Source organism: Dermacentor andersoni, chromosome 1, assembly GCF_023375885.2.
Source record: "Dermacentor andersoni chromosome 1, qqDerAnde1_hic_scaffold, whole genome shotgun sequence".
NCBI classification, from domain to species: Eukaryota; Metazoa; Arthropoda; class Arachnida; order Ixodida; family Ixodidae; genus Dermacentor; species Dermacentor andersoni.
In genome coordinates this window covers 362,725,915-362,750,566 of record NC_092814.1, presented here as the reverse complement: position 1 = coordinate 362,750,566, position 24,652 = coordinate 362,725,915, and the positions used below count along the sequence as shown (strand labels likewise).

General features: G+C 45.6%; 1 protein-coding gene across 1 annotated transcript in view; it reads right to left on the bottom strand.

The window, feature by feature from the left end:
* The window catches only part of LOC126516495 (valine--tRNA ligase, mitochondrial-like), a 169,552-nt gene that overhangs the window by 102,914 nt on the left and 41,986 nt on the right, over nt 1–24,652 (bottom strand). Inside the window, exons 8-9 of the mRNA XM_050166625.3 lie at nt 14,920–15,028; nt 62–235 (exon numbers count right to left, since the gene is read on the bottom strand). Coding sequence (XP_050022582.2) covers nt 62–235; nt 14,920–15,028 — 283 coding nt within the window. The remainder of the gene's footprint in view (nt 1–61; nt 236–14,919; nt 15,029–24,652) is intronic.

The window sequence follows — 24,652 nt, the reverse complement described above, 5'->3', positions numbered from 1 at the left end:
ATTGTTGCAGAGCTGTTTGAAAACTGCAGAATTCGTAGACCCTATATATGGGCCTTCTCACCTGTTCCAAAACTTCTGTCTACTTGGCTGTCGGCCACAACAGGCAGCTCTCGGCCAGTTATTGGGTGCCTTGCTCGGCGACCGATGAAGTGAGCATAACGTGGATCTTCAGGGTGGACGGCCAAAGCTGTGTCTGCAAGCATTGTCTCCAATCGCGTTGTTGCAACCTCGATTTCTGCCACAGACAAGGAGAGAGAGAGACAGTTTAATTATTACACGGTAGCCTAGACAGTATCAATGACTATAAATTAATGCATAATGAAGAAGGCGTCTCTCTTGAGTTAAACATATGAACTACCATGGTGCTTTCACAGAGTGTGAAGTGTGAAGAATGGAATGAAGCCACGGCTATACAAACACAACAAGATGTCTTTCACTACCCTATAGAAGGCATCGGACTTAGTCTGATTTACCATTAGCTAATCAACTATCTTTTTTTAAGTTGAGCACAAACATCAGAAGAAAAATGCACATCTTCCAATTTTTTTAAACAACAAAAAGTCTCTCAACGCCTTAAGTGTCATGGATAAACTCAGTCTTGTAATGAGGCTTAAGTTCATGGCTGAGATATTTGGTTTCATTCACTGTGCCTAAGAACACATGACAAGGGGCATGTGATGGCTTGAGTTTATTTCCACAAGTTAAGGTGTTAGGATTAGTATCTTCAATTTATTTGAAGCTTTACTTAGACACAGAGCCAGGTGAAGCAAGTTTGGTAATTTATTTTGTAAGTTTCTACAAGTATCTTAATATGGAGTGGAGCTAACCATTCATACATTTACCCTTTCAATTATGTATGTAAGTATGAAACTTGAGCAAACTTCGGTCGCGGACTCAAAGCAAACAGAGCATGCTGCATTTTGTAAAAAAACATTGTCATGTTTATCACAACTTTTGGACACTAAATTCCACTAATGAAAATAACTGCTCGAAAGTTGGAGACCATTAGCTGGAGGTAAAGCAAAATTTTTTCAAGATTAGTTTGGTGCCTTAGGCCTTCCGTGGTGTGCACTCAACAACAACAAAAAAAGAAACGCATTATCACAGTGTTAAACTATCATCACAACTACACAGCCACAATTATGTACAAAAAAAATTTTGCAAAAGTGAGAAAAAATGTGAGGTTAATCTCTGTTACATAGGACTGCTCACAACATAAATGTGAAATTAGCATTCTGAGTAGTGGTGGGTACTTCACTTTTAAAAGAGCATTCCTCCTATACTTTGGTTGAAAGGGACACTATTAGTGAAACTTCACAGTCACCTCATTGAAAACAATTTCTCAAGACAATTTCCCGATGACTTTGTGTTGTGTGTGCCTTAACCTGCATAACAGATGCCTTGGACATCATCGATGATGTGCTGTCGGAAGGGAAAAGCGACTAGTGGGCATCCCCGGACAAGAATCGTGACAGTTAATGCACGTTTTTTGGCTCTGATGACAAATGAGCAAATTGACCAAATCAAGTATGTCCTGCATTGCAAGAAATATTTTTTATTGCAAGAGCAATTATACGGATGCTTGAGGCCATGTTCCCACCGATTTCTGTATCTCTTCTCATCAGACGAGCATTGCGAGATGAATAGTAGCTGCTAGGGTGCTGTTCCTTCTGCCCAGCAGGGGATGCCTTGCGCATTGTATCATGGAAACATGCTGCACCCACGTATAGTTAGAACACTATCTAAGGAGGTCAACCGCAATGCTAAACCTTGCTGTCGCCGTCAATGCCTTGTCTGTCAAACGAAGCCACCAATTCTTTTATTTCAATTTTATTTCCTTCAAAGTGAGGGGTTGTCCTATATTCTAATTTACACGCTAGTGTCCACATGCCTTCTATAAAAGTATATGCAGTGTGGAGGAGAGAGTTCCTATGGAGAGGGTGGCAAAGGCGTGAGAAAAAACAGTTCGCTCACGTCTGAGATTGGAGTGTTTTCGAGGTCTTTTAAACCCCATGACCCATCATAAATTCTGAAGAAACAGCATGATAGTCTATTACATGTTATTGTTTCAGAGGTTCCTCGAGCAAAAGCATGCTACACCTGCTCTATGTCACTCTATGCTCCAAGAGATAGTTCTCTTTACAGTTTTCACAAATATCAAGACACATCATGGCAGTGGTTCAGCAGACATTCACATGCAGGCTGCCAGCATGATGCAAACGTGAATAAGACAGTTCATAGCGCAAGCTTGTGGACACCATGATGACAAAAACATTGCCAAGAGATCAGAGGAATCTACCATGACACTGGCTGCAAAGATCCTTCTCATGATAAGTAAGCTCTGAGATAGCCAAAGGCCATACTACCAGGATTTTCAGATATAACACGAGCTTCTTCTAATTATTACCTTGGCATTTCCAATTTCCTAGATTTTTCCAGGTTTTTTTCTGATTTTTATTAAAATTCCTTGGCGGTCTATGATACTGGCAATTCAGGCAAAAGGAAAAATTGGTGCTTTATAGCTTGCCAAGCTACTATGACAGCCCATGATTTTCAACGACTGCTGACGATACGGTGTAATTCAGTTGGAATGCACTTATCACATGTTTCATTAGAAGAGTATATAGGGGATCTAGATGTCCTGTTTTAAAGTGGAGCTTTCTCTGCCTCTTCCTTCGACTTTCTCATTGCTACTGCTGCTGCTGCTGTCTGGCACACCACGTTGGGGGGTGGTTCAGAGTGCTTGCATACATGACAGGAGCACGACAGAGAGGAAAATCAACTTGAGAAACTCGTTTGGACCTTTGCACCACATCAAATGAGCACAATGCCCTCTGGAGCTCCGTCACCACATTAGCCTCCGGACAGCTGTAATTATCCATGATCCCCCGCAAAAGCACTGCAGAAATTGAAGCCAGATAGAATGGCAGACAGAAAGGAGGGGGAGAGAAGGCAGAGGATGGGTAGAACCGATGCAGTCAGAAAACGAGTGAATAACAACAGCCTTCTCACTCTTTTAATGATTGGTTGCATGTTCCCGACTCATTCCCACGAATGTATGACTTCTTACTGGCCATCCTGTGCTTGTGACGTCAAAGACTACACTGCCACTACACTGCCACTTTTTCTAGGAGGCGAGGGCCGACAATCATCGTTTTGACAGATGTGATAACCGGTGCTTCCCTTCTTGCCACCGCACAATGCGATGAGCTTGGGCACGTCAGCTGCCTCGTGCGCCGGCGGCTGGTAAAAAGCAAACAGCAATCCTTCAGCGCTCATACCGTCACTGAAATTGCCGCTGTCTAGTTCAAAAGAGCTGTAAAAGCTCCCCGTGTCGTCAGAACACATCATCAGCTGTGCTTTTCTGGCCATAGCGCCACGTGTACTGCGTGTTTACATTACGGTGGTGTAGGAACTGACGTCACCAACTTATCATGGCATCACACAAAGCAGCTACCCGTTTCGGTTTCGGTTTCGGTACCTCGTTTATTGGTTATTTAAAATTACTGATGAGTTTCTAAGCAAATTGAACCAGCACAGAACTGTCAATGCCATTTGAAAATGACAATATACTAATATGGTTAAAAAAACGCCGGAGTTTCTCTTTAAGCATTGACCCTTGCCTTGCATTCCACGCTTCGAAGCCATCGGCGAGGATGATAAAGGTGGAATCTGCGGTATTGCCAACAGTGGCAAATCCTTTAAATGAAAAACACAGCACTATACAGCAGGAAGCTTGACACAGTGAATGTCAAATCAGCTAGGCCTAATGACATCACAAAGCTACTATGGCTGCCAGCGGATCAGCGCGCGAGAGCGCTGATTCAAGGCTGAGAGATAATCAAAACAGCAGCGGTGGTAGCTTGATTAAACAACATTTCGGCAAAAAGTTTTAAAAAATCAGACAATGAAGTGTTTCAGCATCCAAAATTTCAGAGATCCGTGTAAATTGGCTCTGTGGGGTAGGTGGCGGCGCTGCGAAGGCATCCAAATATCAGGCATCCAGCAAATTGGTCGTTGACTGTATTCTGCAGAACTCGAAAACCAAAACTGACAAAAGTAAATTCAAAAAGAATACTGCATTGCATGCAGCTGCTCATCACGCTTCATTGGTGAGATTTAGCCTGCGATGTACCGTAATCTACACCCACCAGCGTGCTAAAGCGTTGTTTTTTTCCATTTGCAGACTTCAAAAAAATTCGTCAATATTTTATTGATTTTCTTTGAGCCATGCAGCAAGAGCTGTTGTTCAAGCACAGCAACATCAATAAGGAGGTCACCCACGGCATCAACGCCGGCACAGATGAATCCCTGAATGTTGTCAATGCTATGTTGCACATCCGTGAATGCAGGCGCAAGCACTGAAGCATCAGTGACATAGTCCTTGCCCGAGGTGGTAGTCAGCAATGCCGGCATGATACGCCGACCCACACGATACCGAAAACCCAACAACAGATGCGTGAGAAGTTTGGTATGCTTGTGAACATGTGTATCCGGTGCGATATGCGTGCCTTCCAGTGGCTACTTGGTTCCATCTCTGCACCCATGCTGTTGCGCTTTCCATAAGCACAAGGGCAGTAATCTCGGGTGATCATTTTCGCAAGTCTTCACAATGGACATGTCGAAGTATGCAATCAACAACGCTCTTGGCACTCTACGAAGAAAAGAGCTTGGCACAGTGTCAAAAAATTTGTCGGCCGTATAGGCACCAGGCACAGGATGAGTTTGGGTCGGTGGTGCCATGAAGCAGCCGTGTCGTGGATGTAATGGCATGTAATGTCCAGACCGGGCGCAGCAGGCGTAGCCACCAGTTACGTTGGTTGATTAGGTTGCATCATTTCTTCTGTTTTGTTTTTGACGATATACCTTGCGGGACCAAATCTGGACAATCGTGTTGTGTTTGTGTGTGGACGACCAGTTACGTAAACATGAGTTGATGAAGTATTTTCATCGGTTTTCATTGCGGCCTCAGAAGGCCTGGATATGCGCGGTCTTTAGGCAAATGCACATGCATTTCCAACACTACTTTGGTTTTGACTAGTTGTTCTAACATAAATAAAGGAGCCGTTTATTCACAGGTGCTTCATGTTCCATGTAAATTGTGTTTCTTCACCTCTGCAGGTGTGACGATTCCATAGCTTTGGCATGGAAGATGAAATGTGGATTTGTAGTCATCATTGTGCCGTCCTCTCAGTGGCGCAGTCTTTTTCTTTTAGGGTATATTTTCCTTCCTCGTAATTCCCAGTGCTGGCTGTGTCTGGTACACGACTCTTTGATGGTGAACGCCAATGCAGTAGCAATGAATGAAATGAATGAATGTTTGTTTTTTAATGGCGCAAGGGCCAAGTATGGCCAAAGAGCGCCATGTCCATGGTAATGAGTTCGCAGTATACTTAATGAGTTCTATGAAGTTGGAGTGATGAGGCTGTGAATGGGCCTTAAAGAATAGTCGCTCTAAAGTACGTAAAATCTGTATAATAAGATTATGGCGATGGCGTATGACGTGCGGTATGAACATTAAGATGCATTTAAGAGGGATGATACGATGTGTAAAAATATATCAGGTTATAAGATTGGCTAGAGCACTACTGCCTCCTTAGAACCCTTGAAACACAAGGGTCTGGAGGCATGTGCTATGCAACACTATTATCGCAGCGGCATCCTCTGGAATGAGGATGCTCTACGAGTTTAATGGGCTTATGACATGTAGGACAACATCATTTAAGAAATTGAGAACGGCCTTGATGTGAAAAAGCGGTTCTCTGCCAAGAAACATAGCCGGGTGAACAGGAATGTAGTAAAGGTATGCAAGAGGAAAATGTTTCTTTCTCTCCGCTTCGACTTTCCGGCACTCCAGGAGGATGTGGAGGACGGTAAGCCTCTCCTCGCATCTACCACAGGTTGGAGGATCATTTCCGGTGAGTAGAAAATTATGGGTGCCAAATGTGTGTCCTATTCTCAGGCGACAGAATAGGACATCTGTTCGGCGTGATTTTGTTACAGAGGGCCAGAATCCTAACTGTGGCTTTATCACGTGGAGCTTATTATTTGTTTCCGCGTCCCACAAGCATTGCCAGTGGTTCCATAGTTTCCTCCATAAGGGCTTCAGATCTGTGACAGGGACTGCAGCGGTGGGATTAACAGAATGCAATGCAACTGACGTGGCCATCTGGTCCGACAGAACATTACCTTCGATGCTCCTATGACCTGGCACCCAGCATATGATGACATGCTGGTTACCTATATACACTTTACACAGAACCGAATAGAGTTAATTAATTACCGGATTTTTGTGATTACAGAATGACATCAAGGCCTTCACAACACTAAGGGAGTCTGTATATATAATTGATTTCTGGAGATTTTATTTTCTGATATGCTTCACAGCCGACAATAGTGCGTAGGCCTCAGCCGTAAAGATACTAGTTTCCGGATGCAGTACATCAGATTCCGAGAAGGATGGACAGACGGCTGCATAGGACACCCCGTCGTGTGATTTTGATGCGTCTGTGTAGAACTCCGTGCAGGAGTGTTTGTACTGGAGTTCCTGGAAATGCATTTGGATTTCAATCTCTGGAGCGTGCTTTGTAACTTGAGTGAAAGATATATCGCATTGTATCAGCTGCCACTCCCAAGGAGGTAGCAGCTTGGCTGGATGCATTAGGCGAAGCTCGAGGAGTGGGACATGCATTTCTTTACTAACTTCCCTCACACGCAGCGAGAAAGGCTGTCTTACGGAGGGACAATAACGAAAGAGTGTAGCATATGTCATATTGTTAACGGTATGAAAACACGGATGTTGAGGATTTGAGTGGACTTTCAGAAAATATGTTTGGCTGATGTATGTTCTCTGCAGATGAAGTGACCACTCATTTGATTCTACATATAAACATTATAGCACCAATGGCCACTCGGATTCCTAGATGGTGGATCGGATCTAGCATCTTTAGCGCGTTCGGGGCTGTAGAATGATAGATCACGGCACCGTAGTCCAATCGTGATCGAATGAGGCACTTGTAAAGATTCATTAAACATTTCCTGTCGCTGCCCCATGTTCTGTGGGATAAAATTTTCAGTAAGTTCATTGTTTTTAAGCATTTGACCTTGAGATACTTTATGTGTCGAAGAAAATTAGTTTAGAATCAAGTATGATGCCTAAGAACTTGTGTTCTTTGTTCACAGGAATTCGCTGACCATACATTTCGTTACTGGGATCTGCAATGAGCCCTTTGTTTCTCGTGAAAAGCACGCAAGAATTCTCGTTGGGGTTCACTTTAAATCCGTTTTCTTCTGCCCATTAGGACACTTTGTTCAAGCCCTGTTGTACTTGCCTCTCACATACTGTAAGGTTGCAGGATTAGAAACCTATCTGTATGTCGTCTACGTAAACAGAATAAAAAATGGCTGGCGATAATGAAGCACCAAGGGTGTTCATTTTCACGATGAAGAGCGTGCAGCTAAGCACACCTCCTTGAGGTACACCAGTTTCCTGTATAAAAGGTCGCGACAATACATTGCCGATTTGAACGCGGAAGGTACATTTGGACAAAAAGCTTTCTAGTATATTTAACGTATTTCCACGAATGCCCACTTCCGATAAGTCTCGCAAGATCCCGTAACGCCGCGTTGTGTCATACGCCTTTTCCATATCGAGAAATATCGATAAGAAGAACTGTTTATGTATAAATGCGTCCCGGATATTTGTTTCAATACATACGAGATGATCAGTTGTGGAGCGCCCTTCTCTGAAGCCACACTGATAGGGATCAAGCATTTTTCTCAGTTCAAGGAAATGAATGAGTCTCAGATTAATCTTTTTTTCAAATACCTTACAAAGGCAACTTGTGAGGGCTATCGGGCGGTAACTTGCCACTGAGGAAGGGTCTTTGCCTTGTTTCAAAACAGGGACCACAATGGCTTCCTTCCATGCGGTTGGAAGGTACCCTGCATCCCAGATGGCGTTGAAAAGTGTGAGTAGTGTAACTTGCTTATCATTGTGTAAGTTTTTGAGCATTTCATACATGACTCTATCAGATCCTGGTGCGGAGCTCTTGCATGTGCTCATGCAGCTCTCAACTCAGCAGTACTAAAAGAACAGTTGTACGGTTCATTGTGTCGACATTTTCTTATGAGTGGCTTGTATTCTTCTATTTGTTTATATTTCAGAAAGGATTGCGAATAATGGTTTGACTTTGACACGCTCACAAACTGCTCCCCAAGTGAGTCTGCCTGATCTTGCAGTGCCCTGTGCATTTACCAGAGGCAGTGAATATGTTTGTCGCCATCTAATTCTATTTACCCTGTTCCAGACTTTGGTCTAATCTGTAAACGAGTTAATACTCGATAAAAACTTCTGCCAACTTTCTCTTCTGGCCTGTCGGCGGGTTCTCCTGGCCTGGGACTTTATTTCTTAAAGTTGACAAGATTCTCTGCAGTGGGAGAAGCGCGTAGCAACCCCCACACTTTGTTCTCATTCCTACGAGCGATTATACATTCATCGTTCCACCACGGGACACGCCGTTTGCATGCCGAGCCACTTACTTCACTTATGCATTTCGATGCGGCATCTATTATGAAGGCTGTAAAATACTCCACAGCAGCATCAATTCCTAACGAGGACATGTCATCCCATGATATACTAGTGAGGGTTCGGAATTTCTCCCCATAAGCTGTGTCAATCTTCCACCTAGGAGCCTGTGGTGGATATTAGTTTTCTTTAAGTGTTCTTAACAGTACGGGGAAGTGGTCGCTCCCGTAAGGATTGTTCGTAACTTCCCATTCGAGTTCCGGCAGTATAGACGGGGAAACTATGCTGAGATCAATTGAGGAAATGGTTCTGTTTTCAAGGCAGTAATATGTGGGTTCCTTCTTATTCAGAAGGCATGCACCAGAAGAAAAAAGAAACTGTTCAACAAGGCGACCTCGCGCGTCTATACGAGGGTCGCCCCACAGGCAGCTGTGCGCATTGAAATCGCCAAGAACAACATAAGGTTCTGGCAACTGATCTATAAAGGATTGAAATTCATGTTTCGTTAATTTGTAATGTGGGGGTATGTAAAGACAGCTAAATGGTGATGAGTTTGTTTAGGAGAACAGCTCGAACCGCCACTGCTTCAAGAGGCGATTGTAGCTGTAAAGGTCGACAGGCTATACCTTTATGAGTGCCAATGGCAACACCACCCAATGATGCGACGGCATCATCGCAATCTTTGCGAAACGTAATGTACTTTCAGAGAAAGTTTGTGTGTTTGGATTTTAAGTGTGTTTCCTGTAAACACAGCACTTTTGGATTGTGTTTGTGGATGAGTTCTTGCACATCATCAAGGTTTCTAAGAAGACCTCTGACGTTCCATTGAATGATTTGTGTATCCATAATTAAAGTGAATTGGTGCTGTGCATACAGAAACAGAAGTGATGCCTTAGACTACAGAGCTCTTTCTAGGCCCTGTAACGGGGATTTTGCCCTTTTTGAAGCGTTCGAGGGAACCTCGCCGCCCCTTAGGTGCTTGGTGCGCCGTGGCGATAGGTGTAGTGTCCATTGCCTCTTGGGATGCGCTGGACACGCGCTCTTGCGAGTGAGAAGTTTCCTGAGAGAACCTCGCCTCGGAGGGCAAGGCCCCTGCACCCACCAGCCCGGATGTCGATGGGGCTGCCTGTGGGATTGGGCTACGCTGGCTGTTGCCAGCGCTGGAAGGGACCTGGGAGGTTGAGTCAGCCTCGGCTGCACCCACCTTCGGGGTCGATGGTCCCTTCTCCTCGGTTGACGGAGCAGCGGTATCTGCAACCGCCGCGAGGGCAGATGGCGTAACTACCGACTCACTGTTTGTGGGTTGGACAGCCGCTGGAAGCCTTTGTGTCGCTGCCCCCTGACGCGTCACATCGGCAAAGCTTTCCTTGGGAGGTATGAAACCCGCCTTCGTGCCTCCTTAAATGATATATTCTCTTTTACTTTAATTGTTACAATTTCTTTTTCTTTCTTCCAGGATGGGCACGACCGCGAGTACGCGGCGTGCTCCCCATCACAGTTTACACAGTGGAGAGAATTCTCACAAGCTTCAGAGGAGTGTTCATGGGCACTGCATTTCGCGCAAGTCTGACGGCCTCGGCAGCTCTGCGAACTGTGGCCGAAACGCTGGCACTTGAAACATCGGAGGGGATTTGGCACGTATGGCCTAACACGGAGCTTTATGTACCCGGCCTCGATTGACTCGAGCAGGGCACTTGAACCAAAGGTGATTATTAGGTGCTTCGTTTGAATTTCTTTACCATCCCTTCTCATGTTAATTCTTCTGACATTGACAACATTCTGCTCACTGAAGCCCTCCAAGAGCTCAGCCTCTGTCAGCTGGAGCAAATCATCATCAGAGACAACGCCGCGGGTGGTGTTCAGAGTGCGGTGTGGAGTTACTGTCAATGGAACATCCCCAAATGATACTAGACTGGGCAACCTTTCGTATTGTTTCTGATCATGCAGCTCTAACAGGAGATCACCACTTGCCAGCCTTGATACTTTGTAGCCTGGACCAAGGACATCGGTTAAGGACTTGGAAACTAGAAATGGGGAAATATTTCGTACTTGTTTATCGGATTTTTCTGAGTGGATGGCATGGTACCGTGGGAATAAATTTCAGCATTGCCATTTGTTGGCAATGTGGTGTCGTCTCCCTTCCGTCCTTGTTTGCTGGCGCTAAATATGCTTACCGTGGGAAGTTCGGTCTTTGACGTCCAAAGAACTGGAAAACATCTTCGGTGCGCCCTCTTTTCTGAGGGCGATCGGGAAGGCGAGGAAAGGAACTAGCCATAGACAAATTTAAATTTCGGCAATAACGCCAGCCACCCACCTTGGAGCCCTACAAGGGGACGCTACAGGGACTGTATGAACAGGTCCTGTAAACGCCAGCTGTACGTCATCACTATAACCAAATATGAAATAACCTAGGTTGGCTATTCACACAAGGTTAACCCTTGCTGCCTGGAAAATTGGAAGTAAAGGGAAGACAGGAAAGGTGGAAAGTGAGAGAAAGACGAAGGCTGGAGGGAGAGAGGGAGAGACAGGAAAAGGCAACTACCGATTTCCCCAGGTGGGTCAGTCCAGGGGTGCCGTCTACATGAAGCAGAGGCCAAAGAGGTGTGTTGCCTCCGCCGGGGGGCCTTAATGGTCCAAACACCCGGCATCGGTTTAACCCCCAGGATCCCTTTTTCCCCGGACACGGCTAAGCCACACACAGTTACACGCGGGAGGGTCCAACCCTTGTGTGCTCGGGTACGTGGAGTCGCAACACACCAAACGCCTGCTGACGCAGACGCCCCTGCGGGGGCCAATGCAGTAGCGTGTACACAATCGCCATAAATACCGGCATTGCACATGCGCCGGCTGCTGCCACAGGTTCTCGTCCTGTCAAGCTATTTCAAACTGACAAACACAGAAGATTGGGCAAGGTTTTAAGACTTCAAGACTGGTGAAGCATCGCAAGAAAAGAAAGGGAATGGACAGAGAACGGGAATGTACGGACACAAGTGCAAGCGGCAAAGCAGAACAAAAAAAGAAGAAAGAAAGAAAGAAGACGCACATTTTCTTTTTTTTTTCTTGTCACTGTTTGTTGTGCTGCTTCATCATTCTACACGCATCAAATACACGAAAATGGTCGCATAAACAGCAAAGTAACATCTCTAATATAACTGTTCAGTTCCACGCCTTTGTCAAATAAACTGGCACGCACCAGTTTATATGACAATGTATCAACCAACTTCACCTGACAACTTTTCGTCGAACTTTGGACTAAGTTCCAAGTTCCACACCTTAGCTTGCTGCAGTGAGCTCCGTTTGCGGAGTCATTTACATCGCTATTTGCACTCATCTTCTGCTTTATATGCTAGCTCATGTCATGAAAGCACCCTGCTTCAACATGCAGCGACCTTTCTCAAGAGCAGACGCATACAAATGCGTTTTTCGGTTCGTCAGGCCTTAAGAACCGCAGTGTGAAATCACTGGATGTGCCGTATGCACCTTTGGCCCGTAGTCTGGTCCCCCTCTTGCCTCTCCTCCTTCAACTGCCGCCCACACAAATGCGGCTATGATACTTTTGTGCCCGCCATGTTAACACAAAGTATTGTGATGGGTTGCTAGAAACAAAAAAAAATTTCAAAATGAAGACCGATGTGCATCTACGAATGGCTGCCGGTCATAGACAAACATCGGTCATTTCTTTCCCGTTCCCGAAGCCACTCCCTTAACAGCATTGGGAAGATGACGTGCAAATATGGCGGCCATGAGCAACTTTGTTGCCATCGTGTGCACTCGCTTTCGCTTGCGAGACAGTTTGTCGGCTTTCCGAATCTCGCGCAGCTGCTGCGAATAGATCGGCGTCGATTAGGCACCCAACTGTAACGCTACTCGATGATGCCCAATGACGCCGATTAGGCCTAACGGCCTACTCAATGTGGCCGTGCCAAAAGCAGCAGCAAAATGGTTGCCGCCAGGCGACGTAGTTTACGACAACCACTTTGGACAACAGTGTCGCCTCAGCTATAGTAACGCCGTCAGGCCCGCACTGATTGGCTGGTTGAGCAAAATCGGATGAAGCAGTGCTCAACCAGCCAATCAGCCCATCCAATTTTTCCCAAAACAATAAATCAGTGCATGCGTGCCTATGGTAAAGGTGTGGCCAAGGCGACAGTATCACCAAAACTGGTCGTCACAGAATACATCCCCAGTAAGTTTATACGGGTGGCACATCATGTGATCGCGGTCTCGAGGTCACACGTACGGGTTAGTTTGAAGGTTGTTAAAGCAGCGTGAAGATCGTCGCCGCATATACAACACGACCTGTGTGCTTATCAACAGTGAATCAGCTCGATCTTCACACAAGCTTCCACACTTCACAAAATATGCACCACTTTTGTTGCTGTTCCTTCTGTCAGCTGCCATTCCTTCTGTTCATTTTGATCGGTCGTTTCGATCCAGGTGAACCTTGTACTGACAGAGGCGGTGCTGTTCTGTGAATTGTGCCGCTTATGCACTGTGTGTGTGATCTCTGGGTCGGGCCCACATCGGGCAGTGCTTGCAGTGATGCAGTCTGCTACCGCATCAGACGGAGCAGCCCATCCGCAGCACACTCGGCAGTCTTTTACGCCGAAAACGAAATGAAACACTCGCTTGGAGGGCATGACGCACGAAGGGCTCCGCGGCGCACGCAACATGTGGCACTGAGCAGGTGTCTACCTCAAATATATTAAACATTCCAAAAATCGAACAGTAGATATTCGATTTGCAAATCAAATTATTTGAATGTTCACTATTTAATTCGATTCAGTGATATTGGATTGCACTAATCCGTCTTAAAACCTGGGACGTCGCATAATCGGGGGACGTATAAGCAGGGTTTCATGCAGCACTTCCTAGAGCTCTCAGCTGAAGAAAGGCACTTAGAATAAACCAGCTGTGCCAAGCCTAATGCAAAGCATGTGGCAAGAGCACTCGAGAGCATACAAAAGTGACCTGTTGAATGTACGGTAAGTCAAACGTCACGCAGAAAGACCACTACTTTTTACATTTAATTATATACACCACAGCAAACAACCAGCTACAGTGCAGTCCGCTTAGAACAATATCAAGAACTAAAAATTCGATCGTTATAACCGATCATTGCTATAGCTGGACTGCCATAAAAAAGCTGCCGAACATATCTTTGTAGCCCCGAAACCAAATTCGTCACTTGAGCTAAAATATAGACTTTGAATAAAGCAGCCTGTGAAAAATGAAATGTTTATTTATACCTCTAAACAGCATATATCAAGCATTAGGCGCGCTGAATCAGAAATCTGCACTTGCTTTCACGGGAGTTTCAGCTTCACTACTGCAGTGTACAGCTGCTGCGCAAACACTAGCGGCAATTATTGAGCGTGCATAAAATCAATGAACGACTCGATCGACGACAGTGCGCTTTGCGTGAACATCGGGGTTGGTGTCGAAGATGGGTCATATGTCAATCTCGTTGCCCCTGTCGCACAACGCCGCCGTATGTTGCGAAAACGATCACCCCATCAGAGGTCTCTTCGCATAACGAGGCAGCGCTATCTGCACTCAGAAACTCCTCCATCGAAGCACAGCCTTTTTCATCTTCAGTAGCGACATGCTTCCAGAGCTCGGTAATGTCAGCGGCTTCCACCGTGTTGGTTCCAGGGACACAAAGCCCAGGCACACAAGGCCTGGGCCTTGTGTGCCTGGGCTTTTCATTGTAGACCCGCCTTTTCCATTGATCAGCATGGCCCCTGGTTGCAGCCATCATGATCGCGGCGCTCCTTTGTGAGCTCACATTTTGGGCCATGCAAAATTTGCAGCTTCGTCTCAAGCGATACAGCATTGCACATTGCTGATGCCGTCTTCTATCAACCGGGCTATCTGCTGCTTCTGCAGTGCATTTCTGCACTCACTGAAAAGGAAGCAAAGGGCAGGCGCTGCTTCGCCTCGCTTTTTTTTTTCTCTCCTCAACGTGGATGCATTGGACGCAAGGCAACTGGTGCCATCTTGTGCCACGCGAGTGGGATGCGCTGCGAGGTTAATGGTGGCAGCTACGAATGCACATAGGTAAACATATCACCCCGTCTCGTTTGTTTAAGGGAAACTTAGGAATGCAAATTTCACAGTTATTCTACATGGAAAACGCCATCCAGAAGGCAAAATTGTGATTGTTATATCTGTTTTTTTTTTCTCATAGCCCTAATGTATAAGTTGACACTCTTAAGTCGGCTCATCGTTATAATCAATATATCATTATATGTGGTATTGCTATAAGTGGACTGCACTGTATACTACAGTGCAAGCATGTATGCATCCCATCACCACTGTGCAGCCCAGAACTTTAAAATGCAAGATTTACAAGAACAGAAAAGAGGGGAGGGTGAAGGGAAATATCCCACCAGTGTTGTCAATAGGAAAGGCAACTCTTTCGAGGAAGCCAACTTCAACTCCAGTGTCTGATCCGGGCACCTTTAGAATTTCGCCAGGGGATATGGCGACATGCTTGACCTAAACGAGCAAAAATAACTCTGCGTCAAATGGGCTCTTTCAATTGACAATTGAGATTAAATCAACAGACTTTAAGATCCTTGCAGAGAGAGAGATGATTTGAAGAAAGGTGGAGAGGTCAGCCTGAGCTAGTGCCCTCTAGCCTGCTATGATGAACAGGGGGAAGAGATGTAAAGCCACGGTGAGGGATGATAATGACATAGAAAAGGAGTGCATAAAGGTAGTGCATGCCAGTTCACCAGTATTGCAGTGATCATGCAAAACAGTTCAGAAATAGTATCATCTAATAAAATCACCCAAACAGCCACAAGAGGGGGTTCCAGATCTTGGCTGGGACTACTGACTCAGGTGAAAATGAAAAAGGTATCAAGATAAGGCCGATGCCTGGCCTTTTGGTGCATGAGCAGCCCAGGTACCATGAAAGGCTTTACAGTCCGTTATGTACTATGATAAACAACTCCTAGATGGGGGAGCCAATGGCTACTGACACGTTTCAACTATACAACACCAAGTTCTCATGGTGCCACCCTCACCAGCATCAATTTTGTATCAAAAGCAACCAGCCACGACAAAAAAAAAAAGCATTTCTTACTGCTGCAGAATGTTCATGAAGGGGCCTTGAACCACACAGTGAGCCTTGTGAATAAACACACTCCATAGGTGAAGCATAGAGCTGTGAACGTGCCAGTCAAGTTTTGCAGTTATACATGGTATGTGGAGCGCACAAGTGCAGTGTAAAGTTAACATTGTTTTCTTCAAACAGCTTCCCTTGGCCTGCTTTAAAGCTGCTGTCTGGCTGCCTCCTGGAGCGGTATTCTCATAATCCCTTATGGGGACGCTTTTGCTTTTGAATAATGTGGCATTCAGCATGATGCCTCATTGGAGCATTGGACATGATGTGGGCTGGCTCAGCCAATCAATGTGCTTTGAAAGTAACATATTTCCAAATATGGTTGATTGAGACTACAGTCTCTGATGTCAGCTCGCAGCAACTTATTGACATTGGCCAATTGTTGAGATTATAACAGCATGAAATTGCAGTGAATATATTTCTGAAATGTGTTAAATCTTACTACAACTGCTTAAATACAGTAGAACCTTGTTATTAACTACCCACTTAGGACATACTATCAGCTAAGACATGGTTACAATGAATGCCCGACCCACTCTCCTAGAGTTTATTGTTATTGGCATACCACTGAAGCCATAATGGCTCGTTGCATCACTACTGGTTAGTGTGTACCAAGAACACGTTTTGTCGCACAAAATCTTTACGGGGCCGCCTCAATTCAGTGTGGCTGATGCTGTGCTGGGCTGCAAAAGATTTTCCACCATTTTGGAAAGAGCAAAGACCCCCTTATCAATGATTCCAGCTGCTTGTGAATACTGTGATGCCTATCTGGACAAGCTTTGGAAATATACAAAGGTGTAGCGCTTGGCCGCCACAGCATAGAACACCGCCACTAAGGCTTCAATGACCTAGAGCCATCAACCCAACCACAATAAGCATCTTCACCCAACTGTTGGCAATTTTTGTGGTGTTGAACAGTAACGTTGAAAGTGTACTGTACGCTTCTGACATGCAATAATGTAATGTGCTGGGTCCTCGAGCTGGGCCTGCCCAAGTGTGCATCACTTATTGAAATTAACTCAGGCAACAGTTGCTACACTGGCTCAACAAGCTATGTGCTGCACTCGTGCACCACATGCACAGTCAAGCAGGGGTGCAAGTACAAAGCACTGTACAGAGGCTCGCAACGTATCTGGGTACACCTGTCGACAAACATATATGCATACAGCAAGCGTCCCACAAGAAGGACAGCGTGTCCTTGATAAGTGACACACTGCAAAGAAAACACATGGCATGATCATCAATACGTGGCAGCAGGCGCTGTGTTTCAAAGAAGTGGCACCAGTTCTCAGTCAGTCACATCCTTCTCCAAGCACACACATGCACCAGGAACAGTTCACGATGTACATCAGGCACTCTGCTGCAATTCTCCATACCAAAGTCTCCAAGGGCTGCCTGGTATCGCCTATCTTCTATCAATTGGTTATGCGAAACCGATAACACTTCAAGGAAAAAAGCTAAAACGAACTCCCCTGTGCATGCTTTCAGTAACATTTACTTTGATGCCCCTTTTCTGTCCTTCACTGGCAGCAGTGAAATACTTACTAAAATACTTACATTAGTAAGTACATGTACCCGTAAATACTTATGGATGCTTACTAATGAGGTTCCAGTGGATTTGATAAAGCAAACTAAACAGGCTGAAGAAAGCAAGAACTGCATTTCAAATTCTTTTGAAAGAAGGTCATAGTAATCTCTTCAAGCTTGCATGCATCTCAACAAAACAGCACTCCTTATCAGCCTCACTGTCATCAAGCAGCATTTGCTGCAATTAGGCTAAACGTACAAAGAAGAATTTTTTTGGCTCGAGGTGAATACCGTATTTACTAGAATCTAACATGCACTTTTTTCCGTTAAAATGGATCCAAACATTGCGTGCGCGTTATAATCGAGTACGACCCTAAATCTGCATTCCCATATCGCCATGGGCATTTCAAAATGGCCACCTCGTACGTGCTTTGAGCCCAGCTGCTGTAGTTTCCTCCATATGCTGTCGTATGTGTGCTTAGGTTAGTGCCCACCATCCGTCTTCCTGGTCTTCCCGTTTTTTGCGTTTGCTCTATCAGCATGGAAGTGCCGACTGCCAGAGTTCACCACGATGCCGCAATTAAAAGGAAAGTGATCACGTACGGAGACGGACAGAAATCGGGCCGCATCACGCACATTCGGAGTTGCCGAAACTTGAGTGCAGGACTAGCGCAAACAGGACAAGTGCTCTGCTCCGGCGGCTGCTACGTACGGTACCGCCACGTGCCCCCTATCTTGAAATCGATCTGCGATGGAGACAGCAGATGGAGGCACACCGAACTGTGTTCTCGTCGCTTAGTTCGCAATGAAGCAAGAGGCCACACAAAGGTCAATTTGCTCGCTCCTGCTACAACACTTCCTCATTCCAGTGTTTTGATAAAGAGTTTCCACAGCCATTGCTTGAGACGTGTTCATGTTTGCTTGTACGCGCATGACACCATGCTTGTTAATTTAGTTAGAAAGCGTATGTCTGAAAGTTTATACGGCCGATAAAACTACTATCCTTACTTTTCGTACAGCTGTTTACTAATTTGCTATAGCAATCGATGCTTCGTCTTTCGAGTGAAACTGCGACTTTCTTTATTTATTGCAATTTTAGTGTGTTGGGAGTAAATCTTTGTTTTTCCAAATGACACAAAGTTGTATTTCTGTATGAAAGAATGAGGTGTACGGTACTGCAAAGGAGTTCTTATTTTTTTAGGTCACAGCAAACGGGTGCGCATTACAATCGAGGGCACGTTGGAATCGAATAAATATGGTAGTTGTGGTCGTTGCATAAAACCTTGACACAAGAACCAGCAGTTGGAAATGAAAAAAAGAAAAGAAGAAAAAAAGAAAAATGAGAAAGAGAGAGGGAGGCGTCGCCTTACTTGCATAGATTCCAAGTTTATTTTCACTGCAGGAATGCAGATACTTTCATGCCTAAAAATGCAAGTTCAACAGTTGTGGTTCAGTAAAGTACTTGATGGTAAAGATGGCGGGGACATTCGCATAGCCTGTCACATGGCTTGATGCGTGTCACACATCAAATTTATTTAGACTTTTGCCCAATGTTGTGGTTCGGTATACTTCAATTTCATGATGGTGGCACACGCGAAGGCATTTTGCATTCGCCCAATGCACGGCTCAATGTGTGCCATGCCTCGCCGCAATTCCACGAAGTGCTGATGTCGCATACGACTTTCACTAAGCCAACTACACAGCCCTGGCAGTTAAGGCTCACCTCTTTCTACCTACACGTGACCTTAAGCCATTCCGTCCAGTAAGCGAAGAGATAAACTTAATGCATGCTGTAGTTCACAACTAATCGCCCGTCGACCAGCACACTGCTTCTAAGGCCCTCAGTCTATCCTGTGCGTGTAATCATGGGCACAATCACTGCTGAGCCACTCAATGAGTGGCAATCTTCTCGCGATGGTTACAGCAAATGTTTGGCATGGCGACACTGCCTGGGCTGTTAGGTTTTATCAGCACTGCTTTGCCAGGTGTTTGCGACCCAAGTTGCCGTTTGGTTGCTGAGCAATGACATCCCCAAGGAAAGCAATTATATGGAGGACGTTGTAGCATCATTGACTGCATATTCATTGATTTTAAAAAGGCTTTTGACGTAGTAGATCATGGTCTCTTAGTCCACAAGTTGCGTTGTTTAAATGTGAATGAGAAGGTTGTTGAATGGATTATGGAATATTTAAGTTTAAGGTGTCAGTATGTCACAACAAACGGAGCCAAATCAAATGTAACTTCCGTCACGTCAGGCGTCCCACAAGGGTCAGTTTTGGGACCATTGCTTTTTCTTGTGTTCATTAATGACATATCAAAGAATATTACTTCCTACATGCGACTCTTCGCTGGTGACTGTACAGTCTACAGAGAAGTGAAAAATTCCCAGGATTCACTTGCTTTGCAGGAAGACCTAAATACATTGCACCGGTGGTGCGAACAGTGGCACATGAATATAAATTTGCAAAAAACAGTGCACATGTGTTTCACGAGGAAAAAGAATGTACTTAATTACATCTATAAAATAAACTGCCACTTATTGGAAACTGTTCTCGAATATGGTAAGTATTTAGGTGTGTACATCACCTCAAAACTATGTTGGTATCGACATGTTGATTATGTTGCTGGGAAAGCTTGAAAAATGTTGGGTTTCTTGCGCCGTAACACGAGAATGTTTCTGCAAGACTCTAGGGATGTACTATTTAAAACATATATTAGGTCCGCGCTAGAATATGCTTGTACTGTATGGGACCCGCCGACAAAGACCAACAGACAAAAATTAGAAAGAATCCAGAACTTAGCGGCCCGCATTCAGGTAAAGTAGTTCTTTGCGTGAATGCGAACTGAGAAACTGTGATTGCGCTCCCTGTATAAAATAGTGGCGTTTTTTTCCTGATTAAACATTGTTGGAAGTGGTGCCCTGTGTGTATGTGTTCCCTCTTCGTCCACCGTCATTGTCGCGCCTTCACTTCAGATCATGCTTAACCAACATGCCCAACTATCCATCCTAACGTCCTTTGTTGATGTTGCTACCATTTTTTATTTCACATGAAATAAGCATCTTTCCCCGGTGTCAAAGAAATCAGCTCATATTTAGGAAGCTCGAGCCATGCAAACGAATACTGACCCATTCCTGCCATAGAATGTACAAGAACATCTGAGAAAAATCCACTGATGACAGCCGCAGAGAGTGTAGCCTTACTCATGTAAATTTCTACCACTCCTCATCAACTGCATCCGCTGCCATCCGGATGACGAAGAAACTCTACATGTTTTCTGGAGGCTTCCTCGCATCCTGACCAATGGGGACACGCATCTTGGTGGGAGAGTGAGAGAGCGCTTGTACCACGGATGTTAGATGCTTGTGCACCTGCATGCTTTGGTGTGAATGAACTAACAAACATTTCATACCCTATAAACAAGAAGTGATGATCCCCGGTTATCAACCCATGCCATAGTTTCGTTTTCTAGAAGCGCTACCCATGCGACCTTCGGGGTGTCGACGCTACTGATGCCTGGCCAGTGGTGGTCCGTGCTCTATCCTTCGTGAACGTGTTTGAGAAGCACTACCATGCCACCTCTGACTTTTCGACGCTACTGATGGCAAGCCAGCGTGGGGGATTGACCGTGCTCCATTCATCGGGTTCCTGTTTCCGCGGTTCCTGCTTCTTCGTCTCCACACTCCAATCGTCTTTCTTCCGCTATACATGAAGCCGATACCAAGCCCACAATTGCAATCGTCACCATCACCAGCACGCACTGATGAGGAAAGCGAGATGCCCTGACGACATTTTGAAGCTTCTGCCTTCTGCGTCGCCCACCGCTTTCAGTAACTCTGGTGCCGACGACGCAGGCATTTGGTCCCATGCTGCAGGCCATGTGATTGTGTGTTATTCGGAGTGCTTCATTAGGCGTGGTCTACAGTGATAAATGGCTCCGTCAATCTCCAGGCGAAAGTGTCTGACTTTGGAGCAGAAAGTTCTGCTGATAAAAAAGTGGGAAAATGCAGCTGGCAGAAAAATGACATCGCAATGGAATTTGGCTTTCCGCCGCCTACTCTATCAACTGTATTCATTTTTTTTTTAAAACAAGGAAGCTGTGCTGGATGGTTTTCAAAAGAGCTTCTCAGCAAAGAGAATGAGGAATCGCGATTTGAAATACCCCGTAGTGGAAGATGCATTTTTAGAGTCGCTGAAGAACTCCAGGAGTGCACATCTCCCAGTACACAGGCCTGCACTTAATTTAATATCCAAAGCTCTCACCCTCTAAATGGGCCATAAAGATTTCAAGTGCAGCAATGGCTGGCTTGAGCGGTTCAAGAAATGATATGGCGTGACCTCGAAGTCGATCGTTGGTGAAAGCGCAGCTGTGAACCGTGACACTGTAGGCGTATGACGCCACCATCAGTCCCAAGCACTACTTTAAAAGTATGAAGACAAAAATATCTACAAACTAGATGAGGCTGCATTTTTCTACATTATGCTACCGAATCGCCTGTTCACTACCACTGGCGGATCCTCATACGGAGGAAAACAGAGCAAGGAACGTGCCACGGTGCTGTTTAGTGCCAATGAAACAGGCGAGGACAAGCTTCCCTTGTTGATACTGGGGAAGGCGGAGAAGCCGCAGCGCTTCCGAAATGCAACAACTATTCCCAAGGAATGCCTCTACAGAAGTAAAAAGCAAGCATGGATGACTGCTGCTATTTTTGAAGACTACGTGTGCCTTCTGGATAGACGGTTCGATGCAAAGAATTGGCAAATGCTTTTTATAATTGAAAATTGTCCGAGCCACAGGAAGATCGACAACCTCAAGGCGATTTCTGTGGAAGTTTTGCCTGCAAACACAACCGTAGTACTGCAACCAATGGATGAGGGCATCATTGAGACCACCCGAAGCTGTACCGCAAGGCTTTTTTGCAGCGGATGTTCACAGGAGTATGAGGCCATCAAGAGGTATAACATTGATTTGCTTGGTGCGATCCATTTGCTGAACTTTTCATGGAAAGAACTCGCACCTTCGAAGGTCGCCAACTGCTTTGTGCATGCCAGCTTTTCCCGTGCCGTCGTCAGCGACCCTGACGATGACCAGACTGACGATGACCGGACTTGCAGCAATGTGTACGAGGCTGTTCATAAAATTGCTGGCCAAGACGTAGAAGACGACTTTGATGCATTCGCGTTGGCTGACGCTAGTGCTCCCGTGGTCGCCCCAGTGACACATGCGGAGATACTAATTGATACTGCTGGTGGCCCCGACGAAGACGAAGAGCAGGCGGACGAAGAACCACATGAAGTGCCAACTATGGTGTAGACCTATGCCTGCTGTGAAATAAGGCTGAATGCATGGGCAGCGACCACAGCTTCGTGCAATGCTTAGTCGAATTAGAGCTGGGGTTGCTCGCGCCCGGTAAGTACTTGAAGCAGCCAAAGCTTACTGCCTTTTTTGCAATTGAATAAGGTTTTGCTTCACTGAATACATTGTATTTTGACTTCCTCGCAGTTGTGACACAATAAAAGCTCAACTGCTTTAGCTTTTCTCGAGTGATTGCTTATATCGAATTACCGCTCATAACAAATCTTTTTGCCATCCCGCTGACTTTGTTATAACGAGGGATCGCTGTAATACAATTTCTGGGGATTCTTAGATTTCCATGTATCCTTCATGGCAGCCGAAAGAGTAAGCTAGCAGACAACAAGGCAGAGAAAGCGGATGACGTGGTGCACGGGTTTGGAAAACCTGAGACAGAGCTGGGTAAAAATACACGAGAATTTTTTTTTTTTAACCTATTGTGGAGGCAACGACACGTCGGGGTTTGTGAGCGCATGCTCCGCCCAGACAAGTGTTACCTAGCAACGGAGGCACATCTCTTCCTTATTTCGCCCTTCTTTCTGCACACGTTTCTTAAACTTAAACCCATACTTTGGTCACCAGTTGGAAACAGCACTCCTAGACGCATGCTTGCCAGGCGATGATGAAAAGGAGCTGCACCTATGCTCTCGACGTTTCATTGTGGAACTCTTCAACCAGCTGCGTCAGCGGCTTCCAGAAAACATTCAGTGCTTGGAAAAGGGTTCTCTCCTCTCTGTAGAGCACGCACTAAAAGCAATACATGAGCCAATTACAGAATTGGCATCCCAGTTTCTCTCCATGGAAGCCGTGTCCACTTGCGAAACACAGTGGACGAATTTGCGGCACGTAAAATGGTGCTCAATGAATACAACCGATGGTTTCAGGGCAGAAATCGTTTCCTACAGGGAAGTGCAGAGTGAAAACCCCTTTGCCGAGCTGGCCACGCTTGCCACGACAGTGCTCTCATCGCCTTTCTCAAACGCTGGAGTAGAAAGATGCTTTAGCGACATGAGCATTGTGAAGAGCAAGCATCGTAATAGGTCGGACAGTGGCATACTAAATTAGCTACTAAGTGTGCGGGACAGGCTTCGGAGGCACAATATTAGATCAATATGTGCCCTCACTTTGTTGGCGAGGTGGTTCCTCCGCTTTCCGAGTGCCATACAGAACGTCAACTTTGGCTGTCAAGGTTAGGCCTAGCCGGTGGGGGTGTCGGGCGGCATGCCATCGCGAGCAACTCGCCCTTGATACATGTTGTTACCCGTAGACAAATGCATGTACGATTTGGTGCGAGATCACATGCATAGACTGAACTAATGGCAGCGCACGTAAAGCAGGGTTTGTGGGCGATCAGTCGGCAACTACTGCGAACACGCACAACAAAAGTTCTTAAGTTCGTGTACTGATAGGAATGGGGAAAGCTCACATTTGGACAACATTCTGAACTGACAAAGATGCGAAACACAGTTTATACTGACAGCGTCGTGGAGTCAAGGTCGCACCCGCCATACTTGCACTTCGCGACAATGCATATCATGACGGGCAAATACGAAACGCACTTGCAGCCTCAACAAATTACATCCTGAATAGCTGGAGTTATAAAAAAAAATTTATTTTACCATCAAATATCAGTTGGTGACTGTATTTACTTTCCGCACACAAAATAAAAACCAAAGAGCAACAACGCGCAAGCATTTAGTGTGGATCGCGCACCGCTTACAAGTGGCCGAAGCAAACAGCTTCTCCATCGCATAGCCAAACCTCACGCGCCCACTGAGCCAGCATACTGCTGTTGCGCTTTCTTTTTCCCCCGTTCCTTATTTGTCCACTCATTCCACATCTCCCCCGCATTGCCCTCATCACTCTCTCCTCGGCCAACGCACCTTGTTGACATGCATGCTCACTGCCTCGCTTGTTTGCGGGATTTTCCGGCAACCGCATTATAACTGGTATGCCATCCCGTAAGTCTGCACTATAAACGGTATGCATACACATTGAATTCTATGGGAAGATAAATGGGAATCAGAAAAGACCCCATTATATCCAGTTCTGCACTATAAGTGGTCACAGTGTAAGTGGTATGGGCTGTACTGTCCGTTTGGAAAATTCTCTTA